The sequence below is a fragment of the Netta rufina genome (assembly GCF_964035555.1).
Source record: "Netta rufina genome assembly, chromosome: W".
Lineage (NCBI taxonomy): Eukaryota > Metazoa > Chordata > Aves > Anseriformes > Anatidae > Netta > Netta rufina.
The window spans coordinates 4,416,622-4,441,121 of NC_140139.1; the positions used below are offsets into that span (position 1 = coordinate 4,416,622).

General features: G+C 46.4%; 1 protein-coding gene across 1 annotated transcript in view; it reads right to left on the reverse strand.

Moving 5' to 3' along the window:
* Positions 1–1,878: 1,878 nt before the first annotated feature.
* LOC311220843 (CUGBP Elav-like family member 4) overlaps positions 1,879–24,500 on the reverse strand; it is a gene marked incomplete at both ends in the record, with an annotated part of 114,429 nt that continues 91,807 nt past the window's right edge. The window contains one exon of the mRNA XM_084304487.1: positions 1,879–2,006. Within this exon, the coding sequence (XP_084160613.1) occupies positions 1,879–2,006 (128 nt within the window). The remainder of the gene's footprint in view (positions 2,007–24,500) is intronic.

The following is a 24,500-nucleotide window of genomic DNA, read 5'->3' on the forward strand; positions in this document are numbered from 1 at the left end:
GGAGAAAATATGTGAAAAGGGCTCAAGGGTTGAGATAAGGATGAGAAAATCACGCAATAATTATTGTAACGGGCAAAACAGACTCGGCATACAGACAGTATACATACAATAATTATTGTAACGGGCAAAACAGACATGGGCTGCAGGGGGACAGCCTGCTTCACCATGGTCCTCACCACAGGCCGCAGGGGACTTCTGCTCCGGCGCCTGGAGCACCTCTCCCCCTCCCTCTACACTGACCTTGGCACCTGCAAGGCTGTTCTCTCACTCCCGGCTGCTGTCTGGCACAGCGTTTTTTCCCTGTCTTAAATATGCTCTCACAGAGGCGCAAAACAACATCGCTTATTGGCTCAGATCTGGAAAACAATGGGGCCCTTCCCAAACATGGGGCAGCTTCTAGATCTTTCTCACAGAAACCACCCCTATGGCTCCCTGCTACCAAAACCTTGCCACGTAAACCCACTACAGAGAGATACTAAAAGCCCCTTTGAAATTAGCACTTGCACCTAATACATTTATTGGAAGTTTTCTTAGTCTGCTCCATGTTTTGTTCAGTGCAGCACCTCTTTCAAAGACATTTTAATCCCATTCCTTAATTCTCAATAGAAAGGATACTGCTCTGCAGACCCAAATAAGGTATTTTCAAAGATATTAGAGATACCAGTGAAAAACTGGATCACTTCATAGTTCTATGGGAGGGTTGAAGAAGGGGACTTTCTGCCCGAACCTTAGGTGTGTCAAAAATCACTGAATCTTAGATGTTATGGTCATAATGGCCTAGGAAGCTTACCTAACCCATCTCTCTGTCACTAACTTAGGAATGCAAACTGCTTGTTGCAACTTAGGGTGACCCTAAGTTCTGGGTTTATTGGGGAATCTCTGTTATGTGATGGTTTTAACAGCAGAGACTTGCCATCCCTGCAACAAACACATACATTTTATATATTTAATTTCTCTAGGAATTATCTAATGGAAAGGCCAGTCAGTAGAGGAAAATGTTTCAATTTTTGGAAACATCTCTATTGTTGTTGTTGCTAATAGGCTGGAATACCAATGAAACAAGCTGCTGCTTCTGATATTTTTGACACTGTTACATGTATTCAAAGTTTACTTGTAGCATTAAGCTGTCTCCTTTTCAACAACACAAAGCACTTAAGTCTTACAATGAGACCCTCATTCAGATACGTCTAGGTCCTCACTCAAGCAAAGCTTCCTTGGCTTTGTTTGGGTTTTATCTATACACAGAAGTTAACAGCAACTGAATACGATGACAGCATGGATCCTCCTATTAATTCATTGGGCTTGGAAACAGGTGTTATTTAGTTGTCATGGAGACATATTTACATATAGTTATTATGCTGGGATGAAATTGGATACAGACTATACTGCATGAAGAATGAAGAATGCTTTGAAACATTTGCAACACAGAGCTATTGAGACAGACACTGTCCCAGTCCTGTTACCTGGGATTAAACTGCAGCCCAGTCCCATCGCTTAATTGCTGATTTTCTTCAGTCACTAGAAATGCTGCCTTTGGCTGAGCAAGGGGAATTAGGACAGCTGCTGCCTCCCCTCTAGTGACCAGGAAGAATTTGGAGAGATGCAGGATGCTACTGGGGTGGGGAACTGTTGTTAAGCATCCTTCCATCTCTCTTTCTAATGAGGCACAAACAGTTTCTGGTTTATGTGTAGGTGGGTGTCTGTGTGGTGTGGCTCTAGCCAGAGGCCTAAGTGGAAAAGGCAGAAGCCAGAGAGTTGCAGAGCTGAATCTTTTTAAGGGTCTACAGCACAAAGGAGAGGCTACAATCACAGCTGACATCCCCTTCCCCATGCAGATACCTGTGCTAGTGCTTTGTATCCAGTGGTTCCCACAACCCTTCAGTAGGGACGATTAGCGTCCTTTGGCCTCTTCAGCTGCACCTTCAGCCTCTTCATGCCAATCTGGAAGCCGTTCATAGCCTGGATGGCAGCTTGGGCACTGGCAGGATTGTCAAAACTCACAAAACCTGTCAAAACATGAGGCAAGGCAGAGGGCTTAATGAGCTGAAGGGGGCCAAAGCATGTACATGCAACTACCACTGAGAATTAACATGGGGTAGGGGGTGAGGGTGGCGGGAGGGAGTAAGTGAGCAGGTAGGAGGGTAGGCAGGCAGGCAGGAAAGTGAGGAGAGGATGGTTGACAATGGGGGACAGAGGGTAGGAGGGGTTGTTACAGATCGGTGTCCCAGGATGCTGTGCCTGGTCTGAGTACCAGTTCAGACACAAGACTATGTGAAGCATGGGGATCCAAAGCCTGGTGCCACAGTACCAGCACACGGAAGATTTGGATCACCCTAGAGCAGATGTGATGCATGGTCTCAAGGCACTTGTTCTCTGTCTTGTTCTTTTTTCCTCCATTGTGACTGGGTAACGTCTCTTTCTAGACCCTCCTTCACTCCCCAACATAACCTTTCCTTTGCCTTCCAATATTCAAAATGAAGGGAACCTGATATACCTACTGCTACCTCCTTATTATGGCAATATAAGCAAAATGTGAATTTAATAAGCTCTCCATTATGGTATTCATTGGCACGAATAGTTTGATTGTTGGCCACATAAGAATATAAGGAACTTTATTAACTGGCAATTACTGTAGACCTTTACTTTATGTTGATGCTGCAGTTGAGAAATATGAACACTAGTGCTTTCCTAACATGGTTTCTGTAATTAGTTTCATACCTTGCCAGCACACCATCTAATCAGCCATGGACTCCATCCAGCAATAGAAGCACCTATAATGATTGAATATTGTACCTACAGGCCACTCATTCTTTGTCTCAGTGGAAGAGGATCAGAAGAGGCAAGATAGCTCAGAACCAAGCTAGATGCAATGCATCTAACTCATTCAGCTTTGAGGAAGGTTTTTAATTTCTTTTTTTTGTTTGTTTTTTTTTTCTTATGTTAGCTCCAGGAGGAGACCTTGTTTGCACATACTGTACATGACTGTAGCTGGAGTGACCAGGAGACTGAGATATGACTGAGACAGGGGGCCATCACATTGTACAAGAATTGCCTGTGCTACCTTTGCCAGAAATTTCCTTGTTCGCCAAAAATATTTCTGAGCAAAAACTCTGGGTAAGTCTAGCCTGGACAAGCCTACAGTCCAGACAAAGCCATCTGTTTTCCCACCCCTGCAAAGATCTGGCAGCACAAATCAGCTCCAGCAGCACAAATCAGCCCCAGAAACCCAGTGTCTCTAGACAGACAGGCTGAAATGAAGAGACAGCTTTAGAGCCCCTCAAAAAGATAATGCTAAGCATTTGCTGCCAGGTATACACCTGCTCCTGACAACAGCACTGGACATGGTTTACAGCCTTGGGCTGTTCCGTGACTTCAATCAGCAGCACCTCCTCTCTGGTCTAGTTCCTCCTCGAAAGCAAGGCTCTCACGTGACACAGGATGGCTTTTGTTTGGAAAAGACACACACACAAACAAAAACAAACCGCCTCACTCTTGCATTAAAGCTGTACTCCCTGCCTTTGGCTTATAACAAAGGTTTATGAGGGGTCATAAAACCTATGATCTCAGCCTCAGATTGAGACAACAGGTTTATTAAGTGTGGCAGATGTGGTTTTAAGAGGGAGGCCCATGAAATAAATAGGCATCCCTCCTCATCCTCCCCTCTTGAAGCCAAGGCTCCAGGTAACTGGCTCTCCACACAGTTATCCTGCCAGATACCTGGATGAGGAGGTACCAACACTGCAGCTCTGAAGGTATGAGCAGAAGTGTTGCTTGAGCCTCATGGCAGTCATCAATCTCTAGACAGAAAACTAGAGAGTTATGGTGAGTAATGAGCCTACGTATTATTAAATGGCAATGGATCTGCATTTGCAATTACTTTTTAGCCAGTAAGCACCTGGTAATGTTCTCAGTTTACATCTGACTAGTTGAATAATCTATCAGTCAACAAGGCCCTGTGATTTGGTCTCAGCAAAGGAATAAACTAAGCACTTTCTGATTTCACCTGAGTTGATTCAGTCTTTAAATACTGTTGGCAGCTCCTTTGGAAATGCTTTATTCGATCTTCAACTTGAAATTTGTTGTCTAGCTACCTCACATCCTTGAATATAGCTGCAGTGAAAGACAGTTCTTTTTAAAATCACCTCTGGACTGTTAATACTGCTGTCCAAGACCCATCAGCCCTAACAGTAAACTAAAAATGTGCCAGGGAAGTTCAGAGAAACTGAAGCCCAATCATCTATACCATTGAATTTTTAGAAAGGTTCTTGACATAGTTTGGCTGATGCCTAACTCCAAACAATACCTGGACACAGCATGCGTATTAGCACAGGACAGAAGCTGTTTTCAGTAGTTCGCTTGGAGGTTGCCATGATATTCTGGAAAGTAACAGGATTTAATAGTTTGGGTGTGGGCCATTCTGTGTCAGCTGGCACCAGTACTCGAGAAAAGTGCCAGGTACGTTTATGTTACTAATATAGATACAGATACCAAATATCAAAGCTGAGCTGGCTGCAGCTGCACAATTGCTTATATCATGTCTTTGGAGAACATAACTTGCCTGTGAACTTTGATTTCTACTCTTGTGACTGGTCCTGTTGCAAAGTACCTCCTACTGGCTAAACACATACATTTAGAGTGTGTCTACACAGGCATCCATTTGTGAGCAAATCACCTTGGGATCTTAAAATAATCAATAGAGGTCTAGCCAATACACTCCGTGGAGTATAGAATGCAATTTTTCTCTTTTTTTTTTTTTTTTTTTTTTTTTTTGTGGGGGGTGGGGGAGGGACACTGCTAGCTGTGCACAAACGAATCACACTGTAAAACCCACTGGCTGTTTAGCAGGGATAGGCACTGACTGCAGTGAAAGCAGACACCTAGCTTAAAGCAAGGTTTACCAGTTCTGCAGCTGGGACTCACATCTCAAGGTAAGACTGTGCTGCTGGCTAGTGCCTGTATGGTTCACTCCTCAAAGTGGTGTTAATTGCTGAATCAAAATCCTTATGTATACAAGCCCCACCAGAAATACTCAGAATCAATCCTCTTTTCGTGTTTATGTATTTGTAAAAACATTTTTTGTTGTCTTTAACGGCAGTAGCCAGATTGAGCTCCAGGTGAGCTTTGGCCTTTCTAATTTTGTCCCTGCACAGCCTCGCAACATCCTTATAGTCCTCCCTAGTGGCCTGCCTACTTTTCCAAAGATTATAAACCCTCTTTTTTCTCCTAAGCTCAAGCCACAATTCTCTGTTGAGCCAGACTGGTCTTCTTCCCCGCCAGCTCGTCTTTGGGCACGTGGGGACAGATCTTTCCTGCGCCATTAAGATTTCCCTCTTGAAGAGCGCCCAGCCTTCCTGGACTCCTCTGCCCTTCAGAACCGCCTCCCAAGGGACTCTACCAACCAGTGTCCTGAGCAGCTCAAAGTCAGCCCTCCAAAAGTCCTATACAGCGGTTTTACTGGTCCCCTTCCTGGCCTCGCCAAGAATAGAGAACTCCACCATTTCGTGGTCACTCTGCCCAAGACAGCTCCTGACAATCACATCCTCCACCAGTCCTTCTCTGTTTGTGAAGAGAAGGTCTAGCGGGGCACCTCCCCTGGTAGGCTCACCAACCAGCTGCGTCAGGAAGCTATCTTCCATGCTCTCCAGAAACCTCCTAGACTGCTTTCTCTGGGCTGTGTTGTGCTTCCAGGATATGTCAGGGAAGTTTAAGTCCCCCAAGAGAACAAGCGCTGACGATTTCACAACCTCTGTCCACTGCCTGTAGAACTCCTCATCAGTCTCCTCCTCCTGGATGCTTCCCTTGGACTTCCCGCTGATCCTAACCCATAGGGACTCAACCTTATCACTCAACCTTATCATTCCCAGCCTCAAGTTCCACGACATCAAAACTCTCTCTGATATAGAGAGCCACACCACCAGCCCTTCTGTGCTGCCTGTCCCTTCTGAAGAGCCTATAGCCAGATATTACAGCATTCCAGTCATGAGAGTGGTCCCACCACGTTTCCGTGATGACAACCAAGTCGTAGCCTGCCTGCTGCACGATGGCTTCCAGCTCCTCTAGTTTTTTGCCCATGCTGCATGCATTAGTGTAGATGCACTTCAGCTGGGCCATTGCCTTCTCCCCTGGCCTTGCCATTGCTTCCCCTGGCACAGCTCTAACAAGCCTTGTTTCAGCCCCATCCCCCTTCTTACCTAGTTTAAAGCCCTCTCAATGAGCCCCGACAGCTCCTGGGCTAGGATCTGTTTTCCCTTAGAGATAGGTGGGACCTGTCTGCAGCCATCAGGCTGGGTGCCGAGTAAAGCGCCCCATGGTCAAAAAAAAACAAAATCTCTGTGTTGGCACCAGCCTCTGAGCCACGTGTTTATCAGGTGGGCTTTCGGTGTCCTCTCTGTACCCCTCCCTGCCACCGTAGGGATGGACGGAAACACCACCTGTACCCCCGCTCCATCCACTACCCGTCCCAGTCCCCTAAAGTCCTGTTTGATAGCCTTCAGGCTTCTCTCTTCAATATTATCACTGCCAGCCTGGACTATCAAAAGAGGATAGTAATCAGAGGGGCAAACCAGGTTGGGAAGCTTTCTGGCAATGTCCCTGACCCTGACCCCAGGGAGGCAGCAGACTTCCCTATGGGTAGGGTCAGGCCGACAAATAGGGCCCTCTGTTCCCTTGAGAAGGGAGTCGCCCACAACAATCACCCTTCTTTCTTTCTTGGTGGAGGCAGTCTTGAGGCATGGAGTTTACTTCCTCGCCCTAGGCATCCTCCTGGGTAGACTTTCTGCCTCATCCTCATCCACCAGTCTCTCAAGCTCCAGGGCCTCAAACCTGTTGCATAAGGGCACCTGGGAAGGTGGGGCCGTTAGGGCCGGTGGGTGGGGCATCACCTGCGATGCCCAGCAGGGACCTGTCTCCATTCCTCCTCAACTCCCAGGTTCCCTTCCCTCTGCCCGACAGCAACAGGGCAGGGGGTCCATCCCCATTTGGGGTGCCTCACCCAGATACCTGTCCTTCAGGCCTTGCAGGGAGTTGCTCCACCAGTCTATCTCCTGCTCCCACTCCCTGATGGCCCTCAACCTCTCCACCTCCTCCTTGAGCTCTGCCACCAGGCGGATTTTAGATATTTATTGAATATTAGAAAAGTTTCAAAGTGCTCCATAAAAAAATCTATTCTTATTTTTCAAGTATGTAAACCAGATGACCTGGTAAACTTAATCCTTTATAAGCCTAAGTAAAACTATGAAAATCTTGACATGAGATTATATGATAAAAAACTAAGTGGTGTACAAATAATACTAATCAGCATGGTTTCATGGAAAATACAATCTATGTATCAATATGTATCAAATGAATCTGATTTCATGAAATTGCAAGTTTGGTTAATAAAGTAAATTTTTATAAAGTTTACTTAAACCCTTCTAGAGTATTTGACAGAGATTTTCTTTACAGAAGATGAAAGCAGCCCATATTAAACTTCTAAAAAATTGGATAATTGATACACCACTGAAAAAAAAAGTAAATTGTGACCTATAATATTGAGGAGTTTCTAGTAGGCTCCTCTAGGAGTACGCTGAAATCTCTGTGCTATTCAGTTTCTCTAACACTACCTGTAAGATATCTAAAGTAATTACTGGTAAAATTTGCCAGTCATACTAGAACTGGTAAATAATGACAGAAGTCAGGCTGACCTGGGTCACTGTGTAGGCTGGATTCAGTCAGAGAGTGTTCATTTTAACCCAACAAGATGTAAAATTAAGTATCCACAGGAAAAAGCAGGTGGATAGCTCATTAAAAGAAGAATTCTACAATAGAAAACAGTGTTTATAACAAGAACATAAATATCTTGGTAAAAACCAAATACATGAGCTCTCAGGATTATGCTAAAATACTTATAGGGCTCAGTACATTCTCTGGATAAAGCCAGTCTTTGGAGATTATCCTCTAGAAATAGTGAGGAGATGTTACCTATGAATATGGTTCATGAAAGGTCCATATTGGAATTCTACATTTAGTTCAGGTGATTTCTCTTTAAAAAAAATAAAGTCTAGGAATTATGCAGAACTGCAAGAATAATTCTAGGTCTGAAAAAGTAACAAGAGTTGCCACAATTCATTGAAGAGGTTAAACAGTCTTCCAATCATAGTCTATAAATAATTTCTAATAGAATGTTTGTATTTTATTTTTTTTTAATACAGAAAAAAAAAGTTTGATGATTTCCACTGGATGGAAGCAGACGTTTGACAAATTTAAAATGGAAATAAGACACTGAGTCTGCATTTTTTAAATAGTGAAGGTAATTAACTATTTTGGAACATCTTGTTTAGCAATAGGGGTGGAGCACCTATCACGTGAAATCTTGATTAAGAGATTTTCTAAAAGGGATGCTCTGACTCAAGCAGAAGGTTTGAACCTGTCACATGAGCCAAGGTATCTGGCATATGTTATTTTGGAGTTCAGTCCAAAGGATCAGAACAGTCCCTTCTGATACTGCACATCTATCTGTCTATCGTTCATTTCATTTTTCAGATATTTAGAAAATCATTTCTTGCCTACTAATCTGGCATGGACTGCAGTAACTGTCATGAAAGAGGTAACAATTGATGCTAATGCCTTACAATAAATGGCCCCAAAGTGTGGGCTGTGGACCACTGAGACAGCTGACTGGTACTCGTTCTTCATCTTACTTCCAGCTGAGAAAAACTAAACAGATGGGAAGGGGAGATTAAATGAAGAGTGAAAGTAGATGGCATGATTAACTTTCTCTAAAGGTCAGAATGCCCAGTGCAGAAGGTAACTAGAAATACATGAGCATCTTCCTGATGTCACCTTCCCATCTTCCCATGCATGCAACCACTTCCATACAGTGCGGGAAGTGTGAGCTTGAATGTACAGAGAAGTGGTCCCTGTTATTGTGTATAGTCAGTTGGATGCTACCCAGATACTGCTTGAAAGAAGCAGTCACTGAAGATTGAGGGCTGTAGATGCTGACCCTGAATATGGTGATTCTAACCAAGAAAGACTTTTAGTTCTATTATTCTTCTCTTTCACAATCTGTTCTTTCATATAGAAATTAGTTACATGACTCCACTGAAAGCAAATGGCTAAAATTCAAGATTAGACCAAAATTTGGACAGTTTAAATTACTGTATGGTCTGATCTGGGGTTTTGACTCGCATATATCTGCAACCAGGGCACCTGATCAGGACCAATGTTTTCTAAAAAGAGGAAAAGAAGAAGCAAACATCTGATATAGAAAACCACAATGGATTTTTCATCCTACGAATGGAGGCAATGCTAAAAACTTATCTTATTCTCTTATTTTCCTGTGTACACAACTTGTATAAAGGATGAGCAACTATTTGTCTGATGCTGCAGACTGTGGGTCTACCCATTTTGCTAAGTAGGAGTTGAAGTCATCCAATGAATGGATGGAAGAAGTGAAGGATTCAGGATCCAGCCAGTCTTTGGAGACCCCATGATTCAAATGTTTGTCCAATACACATGTGAAATGTGCTCATCTGATTCGTGTCAATATGGAACAATGCTAGGGCCGCATGGTATGATGAATGTGACCTTCTGTCTTACATACCCTTGTATAACCACAAGTCTAAGAAAAACAGAGTGGTTAATGTATATAGTTCTTGTGTCTTACAAAGGAATGTTTAGGAATGTTTTAGCAATTCACGTCAATAGAGAGCTTGAAGGGAAGATGAATGAAGTGCATGACAGACCGAAAAGAAGTGCTGTTTTATCCAAGTGTTGATTGGTGGTGCCCAATATATGGGCCTGGCGGTGTATCTTGTGATCCCATTTTTGCTCTTAAATGCTTTGAGTGTGACGAGAAAAAGGCGGGAGCATTATCTAAGTAACTAACAGTTGAGAAGTGTTGGTGTACTTGCTGTGGTGTTTGGTCAGTTTCCCAAGTACTGGGGGGGAGCGGACTGACTGATTATCAAAGCGGTAGAATGGAGTCATTTCTTTGGTGGTTTGGGCTTGAGCCCTGGGAATTGGGTAAGAAGGAGGAGAGTGAATTTATTTAGGCCTCAATACCTTTTAAACCCCCATATTGACGGATACACAGGAGTGATTCCTTGATTTGTATGGGCTTACTAACAAAGTGCATGAGAAAAATTGGCATTCGGCTTGAAATTTGGTCCTGTTGAAATGTAAATTTTTGTGGAAAAGGTGGTAATGTTTGTATAGAAGACGGAAGGCTGAGTGCTTCAGCTGTTTTCCTGAAGTTCTGTGGATTTATGATTGAAACGGGGCTCGTTAATAATCTGAAATAGGAAAGTTTGTATGTGGGAAGAAGAGTTTAATCCCAGAGAATTGAATTGGGACACTGGGGAAGAAGACTAGGAAAAGATAGTAAAAACCCGCAGTAAAAAGGTTTGCGTGGAAATTGAAACAAAGGACAGTAACTAGTAAGGAACAGTAATAAATAAATAAATAAAAGGGAATGGGAAATCAAGGAAATGAATAATATCCAAAACAAAGACGTTTTAAAGAAAGCCTCCTTGGGTGCATATTGGCACATTTGAAGGATATTGTTAGAACTGGGGGCACAGAAAGCAAGAGGACTTTCACTAAGTATTGCAATCAATGGTGGCCACTACATAAACTAAATGGCCACTTTATGGATCAATCGACTATAATACTATCTTGCAATTAATGTTGTTTTTGAGGAGAGAAGGGAAATAGGATGAAATGTTGTATACTGTGTCCTGGTTTCAGTTAGCACAGAATTAATTTTCTTCCTAGTAGCTGGTGGAATGCTGTGTTTTGGCTTAGAATGAGAAGAGTGCTGATAACACCCCGATGCTTTAATTGTTGCAGAGCAGTGCTTATACTAAGCCAAGGACATCTCAGCCTTTGCTCTGTCCTGCCAACGGGCAGGCTGGGGGGCGCAGTAAGAGCTGGGAGGGGACAGACCCAGGACAGGTGACCCAAACTAGCCAAAGGGGTATTCCATACCATCTGACGTCATGCTAAACAATATATAGGGGTGGCTAGCCGGGGGGAGGGGGCCGGACTGCTCGGGGTTAGGCTGGGCATCGGTCAGCGGGTGGTGAGCAATTGCATTGTGCATCACTTGTTTGTACATACTATTATTACTTTCGTATTATCCCCATTGTATCATCATTATTATTATTGTTATTATTATTTTTGTTATTTTTTTTTTTTCCTGTCTTATTAAACTGTCTTTATCTCAACTCACGGGCTTCACTTTCCATTTCTCTCCCCCGTCCCAGAGAGGGAGGGGGGAGGGTGAGCGAACGGCTGCGTGGTGTTTAGCTGCCGGTCGGGTTAAACCACGACAGTCTTTTTGGCGCCCAACGTGGGGCCCGAAAGGTTGAGATAACGGCAGATCTGATCAGAGTGTGTTAAACTAAAATTGGTGTAAGGATTAGACCTGCTTAATAGTCACTTGTCATGATGCTGATTGCTTTAATCACAACTCTGCTGCGCCTGTTTTCCAAATTGAGTATTATAGTACATTATTTTCTGTATTTGCTCTCTGTAGTGTTGTTTCTCCTCTCCGGGCCCTGGTTTCAGACCATTATGGTACTAAGTGTTATAGCAATGGCTTATGAGACGATAAGATATCTGGTCATGACTCTAACTTGGTATTTATACTCAGTAACATCGTGGACTCTGTACTTTGGAAACAGCATCTTGGGAACTATTAGCAATTATACCTATTGTTTTTCTCCATTAGAGAGTCAATCTGTGGAGGGGAAAGGGGAGGATATTTTTCCTTACTTGCTTACTCTCCCTTTCTCCTTCACCACCCCTGTATCCTCCTGGGTCACTCTGCCTTCCTCCTTCACCACCCTCTTATCCCCTGAGCTTGTCACAATAGCTCTCCAAGATATTGAATATTTCTGGAATACTCAGAATACCATAGTCTTGTTGTTCTGCCTCATGAATGCACTTCAGATTCTGCTTAAAGTTAAACAACTACTTATGAAGCTCATCCGGAGATCTGCCCGGAGGCAGTATAGTTGTGGGTGGCAGGGAGTATGGGTGGATATGGGCAGGCATCTAGAGCAGTTGGCACCCCCAGTGTGTTGGAAATTCACCCCTGAACAATGGCAAAATCCTCAAAAACTGGCAGAATGCTTGAAAAAAAGGTGTAATGATTCTGGCAGTTCCAAAGTAACACAAATCATTGTAACGTGCTGGGGCCTGGCTCATGCCTATCGAGCTGCCATTGATACTGCTGTCAACTTAGTGACAGACCCTGCGGCCACTCCAAACCCTGTGACAGATCCAACGGCCACTGTGACCCCTACGGTGGATTCTGCAGCCGCTCCAGTCCCAGCTCCTGCAGCCGCTCCAGTCCCAGCTCCTGCAGCCGCTCCAGTCCCAGCTCCTGCAGCCGCTCCAGCTCCAGCTCCTGCAGTCGCTCCAGTCCCAGCTCCTGCAGCCGCTCCAGTCCCAGCTCCTGCAGCCGCTCCAGTCCCAGCTCCTGCAGTCGCTCCAGTCCCAGCTCCTGCAGCCGCTCCAGTCCCAGTTCCTGCAGTCGCTCCAGTCCCAGCTCCTGCAGCCGCTCCAGTCCCAGCTCCTGCAGCCGCTCCAGTCCCAGCTCCTGCAGCCGCTCCAGTCCCAGCTCCTGCAGCTGCTCCAGTCCCAGTTCCTGCAGTCGCTCCAGTTCCAGCTCCGGCCGCTACTCCAGTCCCAGTTCCTGCAACTGCTCCAGCTCCAGCTCCTGAAGCCGCTCCAGCTCCAGCTCCTGCAGCTGCTCCAGTCCCAGTTCCTGCAGTCGCTCCAGTTCCAGCTCCGGCCGCTACTCCAGTCCCAGTTCCTGCAACTGCTCCAGTCCCAGCTCCTGAAGCCGCTCCAGCTCCAGCTCCTGAAGCCGCTCCAGCTCCAGCTCCTACTGCTGCTCCAGTCCCAGCTCCTGCAACTGCTCCAGCTCCAGCTCCAGCTCCTGTAGCCGCTACAGCTCCGGTTCCTGCAACTGCTCCAGCTCCTGTAGCCGCTCCAGCTCCTGTGGCCGTGTCAGAGAAACGAGCTGTAGCAGTGCAAGTTGACCCTGCAGAGGGCATTCCAACCCCTGTGGCAGACCCTGTAACAAAGTCAGAGAAACGAGCAGTAGCAGTGCAAGCTGCCCCTGTAGAGAAGGTGAAAATATGGTACAGAAATTCAAGTCGTTTAGAACGCAGAGAGTCTTCTGCCAATCCAGGTAAGGCTTCTGCCAAAACTAAGTATAGAGATGACGAAGATGATGACGACGCTGGGCCGTCAAGGATTCAGGAGGAGGAAGATGAGGATGCCGAAAGAGCAACAGTAACTACCCGAAGCCTAAACGAGCGCGAGCTACGAGATGTGCGAAAAGATTTTGGTCGCTGTATAGGTGAGCAGCTTGTCACCTGGCTGCTCCGGTGCTGGGACTCTGGAGCCAATTGTGTGGAATTAGACGGCAGGGAAGCCAAGCGGCTGGGATCCCTTGCTCGAGACGCCGGCATTGACAAAGCAATTGCAGATGGAGCACGACCCACCAGCCTCTGGAGGCGTCTCCTCTCAGCTGTGAGGGAAAGGTATCCCTTCAAGGAAGATATTTTATGTCTACCAGGCAAGTGGACCACTATGGAGAAGGGAATCCAGTACCTGAGGGAATTAGCCGTACGGGAAGTGATTTATGAGGATCCAGACCTCAATCAAACATCCACAGATCCAGATGAAGTCAAGTGTACACGACCCATGTGGCGGAAGTTTGTACGGAGTGCACCATCATCATATGCCAGCTCATTGGCAATAATGGCCTGGAAAGAGGATGAGGAACCCACAGTGGGTGAAGCGGCTAAACAACTCCGGCAGTACGAAGAAAGTCTCTCCTCTTCCTTACAGGCCTGCGTCTCAGCTGTGGAGAAACTTTCTGAAAAGGTTCACCAACTTGAAGAGAATCTATTGTCCTCCCCACCTGAACCAACCAGTGCCCACCGACCAAAGGAGAACACTTGGGAGAAACTTTCTGAAAAGGTTCACCAACTTGAAGAGAGATTATTCTCCTTCGCACCTGTACAAAGCAGTGTCTCAGCTGTCAGGGGTAGGCGTTCACCCACACAAGGAAGACGATATGGTGGGTACTCACCCCGTGCCACCCTGTGGTTTTACTTACGAGACCATGGAGAGGACATGAGAAAGTGGGATGGAAAATCTACCGCGACCCTAGAGGCACGGGTACGTGAGTTGCAAAAGAAAACAATCAGGAAAAAGGGATTCTCCGAAAAGTTTGCTGCTCCAACTTCCAGCAGACAGTCCTTCAAACACAGAAACGAGGAAGATTCTGACCAGGATTAGGGGGGCCCTGCCTCCAGCCAGGGGGAGGAAAGGGACAATCGAGTTTATTGGACTGTGTGGATTCGATGGCCTGGCACATCACGCGCACAGAAGTATAAGGCTTTAGTAGACACCGGTGCAAAATGTACTATAATGCCATCGAGCTATAAAGGACCAGAGCCCATCTATATTTGTGGAGTGACAGGGGGATCTCAGCAGTTGACTGTATTGGAGGCTGAAGTGAGTCTGACTGGGAATGAGTGGGAAAAGCACCGCATTGTGACTGGTCCGGATGCTCCATGTATCCTTGGCATAGACTATCTTAGAAGAGGATACTGCAAGGACCCAAAAGGGTTCCGGTGGGCTTTTGGTATTGCTGCCTTAGAGACAGAGGGCATTAAACAATTATCTACCTTGCCTGGTCTCTCAGAGGACCCCTCTGTTGTGGGGTTGCTGAGGGTCGAAGAACAGCAAGTGCCAATTGCTACCACAACTGTGCACCGGCGGCAATATCGCACCAACCGAGACTCCCTGATTCCCATCCATAAGCTAATTCGTCAATTGGAGAGCCAAGGAGTGATCAGCAAGACTCATTCACCTTTCAATAGTCCCATATGGCCAGTGCGAAAGTCTAATGGCGAGTGGAGACTAACAGTGGACTATCGCGGCCTGAACGAAGTCACGCCACCACTGAGTGCTGCAGTGCCGGACATGCTGGAACTTCAGTATGAACTTGAATCGAAGGCAGCCAAGTGGTACGCCACAATTGATATCGCTAATGCATTTTTCTCCATCCCTCTAGCAGCAGAGTGCAGGCCACAATTTGCCTTCACTTGGAGGGGAGTCCAATATACTTGGAATAGGCTGCCCCAGGGGTGGAAACACAGCCCTACCATTTGCCATGGGCTGATCCAGTCTGCACTAGAGCAGGGGGAAGCTCCTGAACACCTGCAGTACATCGATGACATTATTGTGTGGGGTGACACAGCAGAGGAAGTTTTCGAGAAAGGGAAGAAAATAGTCCAAATCCTTCTGAAAGCCGGTTTTGCCATAAAACAAAATAAAGTCAAAGGACCTGCACGGGAGATCCAGTTTTTAGGAATAAAATGGCAAGATGGACGTCGCCAAATCCCAATGGATGTGATCAACAAAATAACAGCTATGTCTCCACCAACTAACAAAAAAGAAACACAGACTTTCCTAGGTGTTGTGGGGTTTTGGAGAATGCACATCCCAAATTACAGTCTGATTGTAAACCCACTCTACCAAGTAACTCGCAAGAAGAATGAGTTTGAATGGGGCCCTGAACAACGACAAGCCTTTGAACAAATCAAGCAGGAAATAGTCCATGCAGTAGCCCTTGGGCCAGTTCGAACAGGACCAGATGTAAAGAATGTGCTCTACACTGCAGCCGGGGAGAACGGCCCCACCTGGAGCCTCTGGCAGAAAGAACCTGGGGAAACTCGAGGTCGGCCTCTGGGGTTTTGGAGTCGGGGATACAGAGGATCTGAGGCCCGCTATACTCCAACTGAAAAGGAGATATTGGCAGCATATGAAGGAGTTCGATCTGCTTCGGAGGTGGTCGGTACTGAAGCGCAGCTCCTCCTAGCACCCCGATTACCGGTACTAGGCTGGATGTTCAAGGGAAGGGTCCCCTCTACGCATCATGCAACTGATGCTACATGGAGCAAGTGGGTTGCACTGATTACTCAGCGGGCTCGAATAGGAAACCCCAGTCGCCCAGGAATATTGGAAGTGATCATGGACTGGCCAGAAGGCAAATACTTTGGGATATCATCAGAGGAGGAGGTGGGTCGTGCTGAAGAAGCCCCACTGTACAACCAGTTGCCAGAGAATGAAAAGAAATATGCCCTGTTCACTGATGGGTCCTGTCGTATTGTGGGGAAGCATCGGAGATGGAAGGCTGCTGTATGGAGTCCTACGCGACGAGTTGCAGAAGCTGCTGAGGGAGAAGGTGAATCGAGTCAGTTTGCAGAAGTGAAAGCCATTCAGCTGGCTTTAGACATTGCTGAACGAGAAAAATGGCCAGTTCTCTATCTCTACACCGATTCATGGATGGTAGCAAATGCCCTGTGGGGATGGTTACAGCAATGGAAGCAAAACAACTGGCAGCGTAGGGGCAAACCTATCTGGGCTGCTGCATTGTGGCAAGATATTGCTGCTCGGGTAGAGAACCTGGCTGTGAAAGTACGCCACGTAGATGCTCATGTGCCCAAGAATCGGGCTACTGAAGAACATCAAAACAACCAGCAGGTGGATCAGGCTGCTAAGATTGAAGTAGCTCAAGTGGACCTGGATTGGCAGCATAAAGGTGAATTATTTATAGCCCGATGGGCCCATGACACCTCAGGCCATCAAGGTAGAGATGCAACATACAGATGGGCTCGTGATCGAGGGGTGGACTTGACCATGGACGCTATAGCACAGGTTATTCATGACTGTGAAACATGTGCTGCAATCAAGCAAGCCAAACGGTCAAAGCCTCTTTGGTATGGAGGACGATGGCTGAAATATAAATATGGAGAGGCCTGGCAGATTGATTACATCACACTCCCTCAAACTCGCAATGGCAAGCGCCACGTACTTACAATGGTGGAAGCAACCACCGGATGGCTGGAAACATATCCTGTGCCTCATGCTACCGCCCGGAACACCATCCTGGGCCTTGAAAAGCAAGTCCTATGGCGACATGGCACCCCAGAAAGAATAGAATCAGACAATGGGACTCACTTCCGAAACAACCTTATAGACACTTGGGCCAAAGAACATGGTATTGAATGGGTGTATCACATCCCCTATCATGCACCAGCCTCCGGGAAAGTTGAACGATACAATGGCCTGTTAAAGACTACCTTGAAAGCAATGGGCGCTGGGACGTTCAAAAACTGGGATACGCATTTGGCAAAGGCCACCTGGTTAGTCAATACTAGGGGATCTACCAACCGAGCTGGACCTGCCCAATCAAACCTGTTACGTACTGTAGATGGGGATAAAGTTCCTGTAGTGCATGTAAAAAATATGCTGGGTAAAACAGTCTGGGCTACTCCTGCCTCAGGAAAAGGCAAACCTATTCGTGGAATTGTTTTCGCTCAGGGACCTGGATATACTTGGTGGGTGATGCAAAAGAACGGAGAGATCCGGTGTGTACCTCAAGGAGATTTAATACTGGGTGAAAATAGCCCATGAACTGAATTGCACCATGTTAAATAGTATATTATACTGTATGTTATCACTACCATGATTACTATAGGTGACTAATTAGAATGTATGGAAAAGAGTGTAACCTGAGCATGACATAAATGGTATGGAATAAGGGGTGGATAGATGTCCTGGTTTCAGTTAGCACAGAATTAATTTTCTTCCTAGTAGCTGGTGGAATGCTGTGTTTTGGCTTAGAATGAGAAGAGTGCTGATAACACCCCGATGCTTTAATTGTTGCAGAGCAGTGCTTATACTAAGCCAAGGACATCTCAGCCTTTGCTCTGTCCTGCCAACGGGCAGGCTGGGGGGCGCAGTAAGAGCTGGGAGGGGACAGACCCAGGACAGGTGACCCAAACTAGCCAAAGGGGTATTCCATACCATCTGACGTCATGCTAAACAATATATAGGGGTGGCTAGCCGGGGGGAGGGGGCCGGACTGCTCGGGGTTAGGCTGGGCATCGGTCAGCGGGTGGTGAGCAATTGCATTGTGCATCACTTGTTTGTACATACTATTATTACTTTCGTATTATCCCCATTGTATCATCATTATTATTATTGTTATTATTATTTTTGTTATTTTTTTTTTTTTTCCTGTCTTATTAAACTGTCTTTATCTCAACTCACGGGCTTCACTTTCCATTTCTCTCCCCCGTCCCAGAGAGGGAGGGGGGAGGGTGAGCGAACGGCTGCGTGGTGTTTAGCTGCCGGTCGGGTTAAACCACGACAATACTGATATGTTGTTTCAGCATCTTAGAGAGAAAAGGAGTGGAATTAAGTTGGCCCCTGACTGAGCCTTTGGTGTTGGCATGAGAAAAAGTACAGTCTGGAGAAAGATAAAGGAAGGGTTAAAAGAGTTGTTGAAGGTGTTAAAGGTGTGGCATGTAGTATTTAACAGAGCTGTTTGAAGTTGAATGTGCAGGGGAAGAGGATGTAGGAATGTTAATAGTTCTGCCTCAACAGGAGGCTGTGATCTCAAAATCATGGGTGTGAGCCCTTTGGGGCAGAGGGACCATGATGGGTCCGAGAGAGTTGTCATGGAAACAGAAAAGCAGCTAACTCTTAAAACAACCTGAGTTTATGAGTGAGCTCAGATTGCCAATGGGACCGCTCAGGGAACTGTTGACAATTGCATTCCCCTGACCGACCCCACACTGAGACTATAGGCACCCCGGAAATAATGAACGGTAAATACCAAAATATGGTTAAATTGGGAATTGAGAATTTGTTCCAACAAGGTCCAAAAGAAACCCCTGTGGAATTTTTGGACCAACTTTGAAATGCAATGGAAAACAAAACAAAACAAACAAACGAAACTGGAGAAAATAGAGGCTAAGTTAGAACAAGGAAAATGGACACTGCCCGACGGTGGAGAGATATTGCCAAAAGCTTATGCGAGGCAAATATTGGGACGTATGCATGCACAAACACATTGGGGTACAAAGGCATTAAGTGATCATTTACTTACACAATTTGGTTGCATTGGGTTTTTTGAAATAGCAAAGCAAATTACACAAGGTTGCTTAACTTGTCAGAAGATAGATAAGAAAGTGTTTCGACAAGCAGCCACGGGAGGGAGAAAACAAACAAACAAACAACAACACAGCTTATAGGCCTTTTGAGAAAGTACAAGTTGATTTCACTGAATTGCCCAACGTATAGAGGATAAAATATCTATTGGTAATAGTAGATCATTTAACACAATGGGTAGAAACTTATCCCATAGCACGAGCTACAGCACAAATGGTGGTAAAAATTCTATTAGAACACCTGATACCTAGACATGGGATAATCCAGCACATTGATTCTGACCAGGGCACAAACTTTACTTCTAAAATAATAAAATTATTATGTCAATCATTAGGTATTCAGTGGGAATACCATACTCTGTGGCACCCAGTAAGCTCAGGGAAAGTAGAACGACTGAATCAAACAAGAAAAAAACAATTGGCTAAATTAATGATCGAGACACAAATGCCCTGAATGAAATGCTTACCATTGGCACTTTTAAACATAAGAACTAAACCACACAGTGAGACTGGATTATTGCCATATGAAATGTTATATGGTATGCCTTCTTCTCAAGGGATGCCTCTAGGGAACAATGTAGTTGAGGATCGTAGCATCCAGAAATATATAATTACTACTGGAAGGAGATTACAAGAGATAAGAGAAATTGGAATTGTTATATATGGAGTAGTAATTCGTGTTGAGAAAATGGTTGATATTAATAAAGAAGGGGGAGATTTGGGAATGTGGCCATGGGGGTTGGAAAGCCCCATGGTTGAGATAACATTAGACTCTTAACGACCAGGCCATCAGGAATATAAAAGAGTTTAGAGGGAACAAAGAAGGGTGATTCAGGAGACTCCATGCAGTCTCAGGGTTTCTTGTTCTCCAGATGGTTCTCTTGTTCTCCAGCCATTAAGGCATGGATGTTTCTGGGTGTTTGCTGTTGTTGTTACATTCAAATTTGTTTGACCAATGAAAAGTTGTTTTGAAAAGAACTGCTGTGGAGAGAAGGATATAAGAGAGGAGCCTGCCCTCAAGATAAAAAAGGCAAAACGATGAAGTTACATCAATAAAGAAGCAGTAAAATGAAGTGAAGAGGAACAGTCTGTCAGAATGGAGACCAGGACGGGAACAGGCACTTTGATTGCCTCATGAAGATAGGTTCGGCCAAACTCAACAAACTGCTCAGAGAAGCTCGTACAGAAAGTCACTGGAAATAGGCGCACTGGAGCTGGAGAGAAGCTCGAGCTGAGAGAAGCGGACCCACGCACACAACTGCCCCTCGCTGGTAAGCAGTTGCGCATTATGGGGAATCATACGTCCTTAGGAACAAAGACTGTCCTGGTAACCTTACAGCTTATTCTCCTTATTAACAGTTGGACAGTTTATGAGCCTGAAATATGGAACCAAACTGAGGTCAAGGTGTGGGACTCTGCAACTAAAAACGACAAGGCTGCAGTGGGATTGCTCGGCACCTGGCGAGCAATCTCTGAGGCCTTAAAGAGCCATGTGGGACTGTCGTGGTTCCGCTCGAGTGGGCAGCCGAGCTCCACCACAGCCGCTCTCTCACTCCCCCTCCTCAAAGAGGAATGGGGAGAAAATATGTGAAAAGGGCTCAAGGATTGAGATAAGGACGAGAAAATCACGCAATAATTATTGTAACGGGCAAAACAGACTCGGCATAAGGAGATAGTAAGATTTATTGCCTACAACTAACAAGCGAGAGAAGTGAGAAAACAAAGGAAAAAAAACAAAAGCACCTTCCCCCCCCCATCCACCCTCTTCCACCTCCTCCCCCCGAGCGGCGCAGGGGAACGGGGAATGGGGGTTATGGTCAGTCTACAGCACTTCTTCTCTGCCGCTCCTTCTCGGTCACTCTCGTCCCCTGTGCTGTGGGGTCCCACCCACGGGATGCAGTCCTTGATGAACTGATCCGGCGTGGGCTTCCCACAGGCAGCAGCTCTTCCAGAACTGCTCCAGATATGGGTCCGTACCACGGGGTCCATCCCTCAGGAGAAAACTGCTCCAACCTGGCTCCCCTACGGGCAGCAGCTCCTGCCGGGTCACCTGCTCCTGCGTGGGCTCCTCTCCACGGGCTACAGGTCCGGCCCGGAATCTGCTCCGGCAGGGGTCTTCCACAGGCGGCAGCCTCCGTCAGTGCAGGGCCACCTGCTCCACCGTGGTCTCCTCCACGGGCTGCAGCGTGGAACCCTGCTCCACCGTGGTACTCCATGGGCTGCAGGGGGACATCCTGCTTCACCATGGTCCTCACCACAGGCCGCAGGGGACTTCTGCTCCGGCGCCTGGAGCACCTCTCCCCCTCCCTCTACACTGACCTTGGTGCAAGGCTGTTCTCTCGCTCCCTTGAGTCTCCCGGCTGCTGTGTGGCGCAGCGTTTTTTCCCTGTCTTAAATATGCTCTCACAGAGGCGAAAAACAACATCACTTATTGGCTCGGATCTGGAAAACAATGGGGCCCTTCCCAAACATGGGGCAGCTTCTAGATCTTTCTCACAGAAACCACCCCTATGGCTCCCTGCTACCAAAACCTTGCCACGTAAACCCACTACATTCCACCCCTCGCCTCTGTTAAAAGCATATTTAAGACTACTCACAACATACTCTTACTTTACAATTATCACAACAACCTTCACAAAATTCACTTAAATCAAAACGAAAAAGAATTCACCACACCAAAGTAAACATAACATCATCACAGCACCGACAAGGTGGACATTTTACACACACACCACCCCTCGTCCCTTCACCACACTAACATATCACAGTTACTGCTTTCTTAAATTCTTCACAACTTGTACATTCCTAACAATCAACCTGCACATATTTTTGCCCGTTACTTCTACTAACTATCATCCTTATCTCAAATTCCTCGAGCCCCACGTCGGGCGCCAAAAAAGACTGTCGTGGTTCCGCTCGAGTGGGCAGCCGAGCTCCACCACAGCCGCTCTCTCACTCCCCCTCCTCAAAGAGGAATGGGGAGAAAATATGTGAAAAGGGCTCAAGGATTGAGATAAGGACGAGAAAATCACGCAATAATTATTGTAACGGGCAAAACAGACTCGGCATAAGGAGATAGTAAGATTTATTGCCTACAACTAACAAGCGAGAGAAGTGAGAAAACAAAGGAAAAAAAACAAAAGCACCTTCCCCCCCCCATCCACCCTCTTCCACCTCCTCCCCCCGAGCGGCGCAGGGGAACGGGGAATGGGGGTTATGGTCAGTCTACAGCACTTCTTCTCTGCCGCTCCTTCTCGGTCACTCTCGTCCCCTGTGCTGTGGGGTCCCACCCACGGGATGCAGTCCTTGATGAACTGATCCGGCGTGGGCTTCCCACAGGCAGCAGCTCTTCCAGAACTGCTCCAGATATGGGTCCGTACCACGGGGTCCATCCCTCAGGAGAAAACTGCTCCAACCTGGCTCCCCTACGGGCAGCAGCTCCTGCCGGGTCACCTGCTCCTGCGTGGGCTCCTCTCCACGGGCTACAGGTCCGGCCCGGAATCTGCTCCGGCAGGGGTCTTCCACAGGCGGCAGCCTCTGTCAGTGCAGGGCCACCTGCTCCACCGTGGTCTCCTCCACGGGCTGCAGCGTGGAACCCTGCTCCACCGTGGTACTCCATGGGCTGCAGGGGGACATCCTGCTTCACCATGGTCCTCACCACAGGCCGCAGGGGACTTCTGCTCCGGCGCCTGGAGCACCTCTCCCCCTCCCTCTACACTGACCTTGGTGCAAGGCTGTTCTCTCGCTCCCTTGAGTCTCCCGGCTGCTGTGTGGCGCAGCGTTTTTTCCCTGTCTTAAATATGCTCTCACAGAGGCGAAAAACAACATCGCTTATTGGCTCGGATCTGGAAAACAATGGGGCCCTTCCCAAACATGGGGCAGCTTCTAGATCTTTCTCACAGAAACCACCCCTATGGCTCCCTGCTACCAAAACCTTGCCACGTAAACCCACTACAGGGACCACAGTCAGAAACGTGTGGTTTGCCAGATAGTGAGGGAGCTGCGGGCTCCTTTACTGATCTGACTGCAAAATTCAGATTGAGTTGAGACCTCATTTATAACAGTAGGATGAATGTGACCTTCTGTCTTACATACCCTTGTATAACCACAAGTCTAAGAAAAACGGAGTGGTTAATGTATATAGTTCTTGTATCTTGCAAAGGAATGTTTTAGCAATTCATGTCAATAGAGAGCTTGAAGGGAAATGTATTTGTAGGCTTTTCCTTGAAGTCTCTGATATCGGGGGGGGGGGGGGGGGGGTGCAGAACAACTGCTAACTATTATGACTATTGCATGGGACGCTATGCAAGTCTCTGATATCTGGCCAGGAGATTAAGGAGACGGGGAGAGCTGAAGGACGACTAAAAGATAAAGCTTGCAGGGGATGCTGCACAAGTCTCTGACATACAGCCAAGTTGGACACAGGAGAAGGACAAGAGGGAGGAAGACTATGAGCCTTCAGCACGAGAGACCCCCAGAGACCCCCAGAGGGACCACCAGAGACTGATACACATGCTCCAGTAGGAGGGTTTGGATTCTGGAAACTAATTATAATAACCCTGTTTTTTCTAGAAGTAGTAGTGAATATGTATTAGCCTAGGAGCATAAAAATCAGCTGCTTGATGTAACTGGTGTGTGTCTTGGTGGAGCAGAGACTCCCGGCACACCCAGCACTGTTTGCTTACCTCTATTCCTTTAATAAATTGTAAACTTTTATTGTAACCCTATTTGGGACTTAGCCATTTATTACAGGCTTAATAAAGAAGCTATATGAACATTGCAGCTACTGAAAAAAAACAGTCATCTTTCTTCATCTACAAGAGACAGTCACCATAAAATCACCCTTCTGTTGGTAGTATTTCATAGTGGGAAGGAAAATTCTTTCCTTCTTTTTTAAAGAAAAAAAAAATCAGCAAAACCAAAAAGAAACAGATCATGAATGTGCAATACAAATTGTACTAATGACTATTTTTTATTAGTTCTCTCCTGTCCTGGGGAGTCTCTGAAATAGATCTGTTCTTTGTGTAGCAATGTACAGAATGCAAATCTTGCATCTTGCTGATCATTACTTAGATAGGAAACTAACCATCTCTCCCCTTTATGTCACTGCATATTTGATACCTCATTTATGGTTAGGTTGGGGCAACCTAATAGGTATAGAAGGACTAGTAGCTTCTCTTGTTGTACAGTCCAGAAATTTCTGTTCAGAAGGCAGAAATAGTGATGAATAGCTTTTGGCCATGCTTTTCAAACCAATACATTGCTTTTTATGGAGGCCACTGTGTGAAAAATGGCCTCTACTCGGCTCTGGTGAGGCCGCACCTCGAGTACTGTGTTCAGTTTTGGGCCCCTCACTACAAGAAGGACATCGGGGTGCTCGAGAGAGTCCAGAGAAGGGTGATGAAGCTAGTGAGGGGTCTGGAGAACAAGTCTTATGAGGAGCGGCTGAGGGAGCTGGGTTTGTTCAGCCTG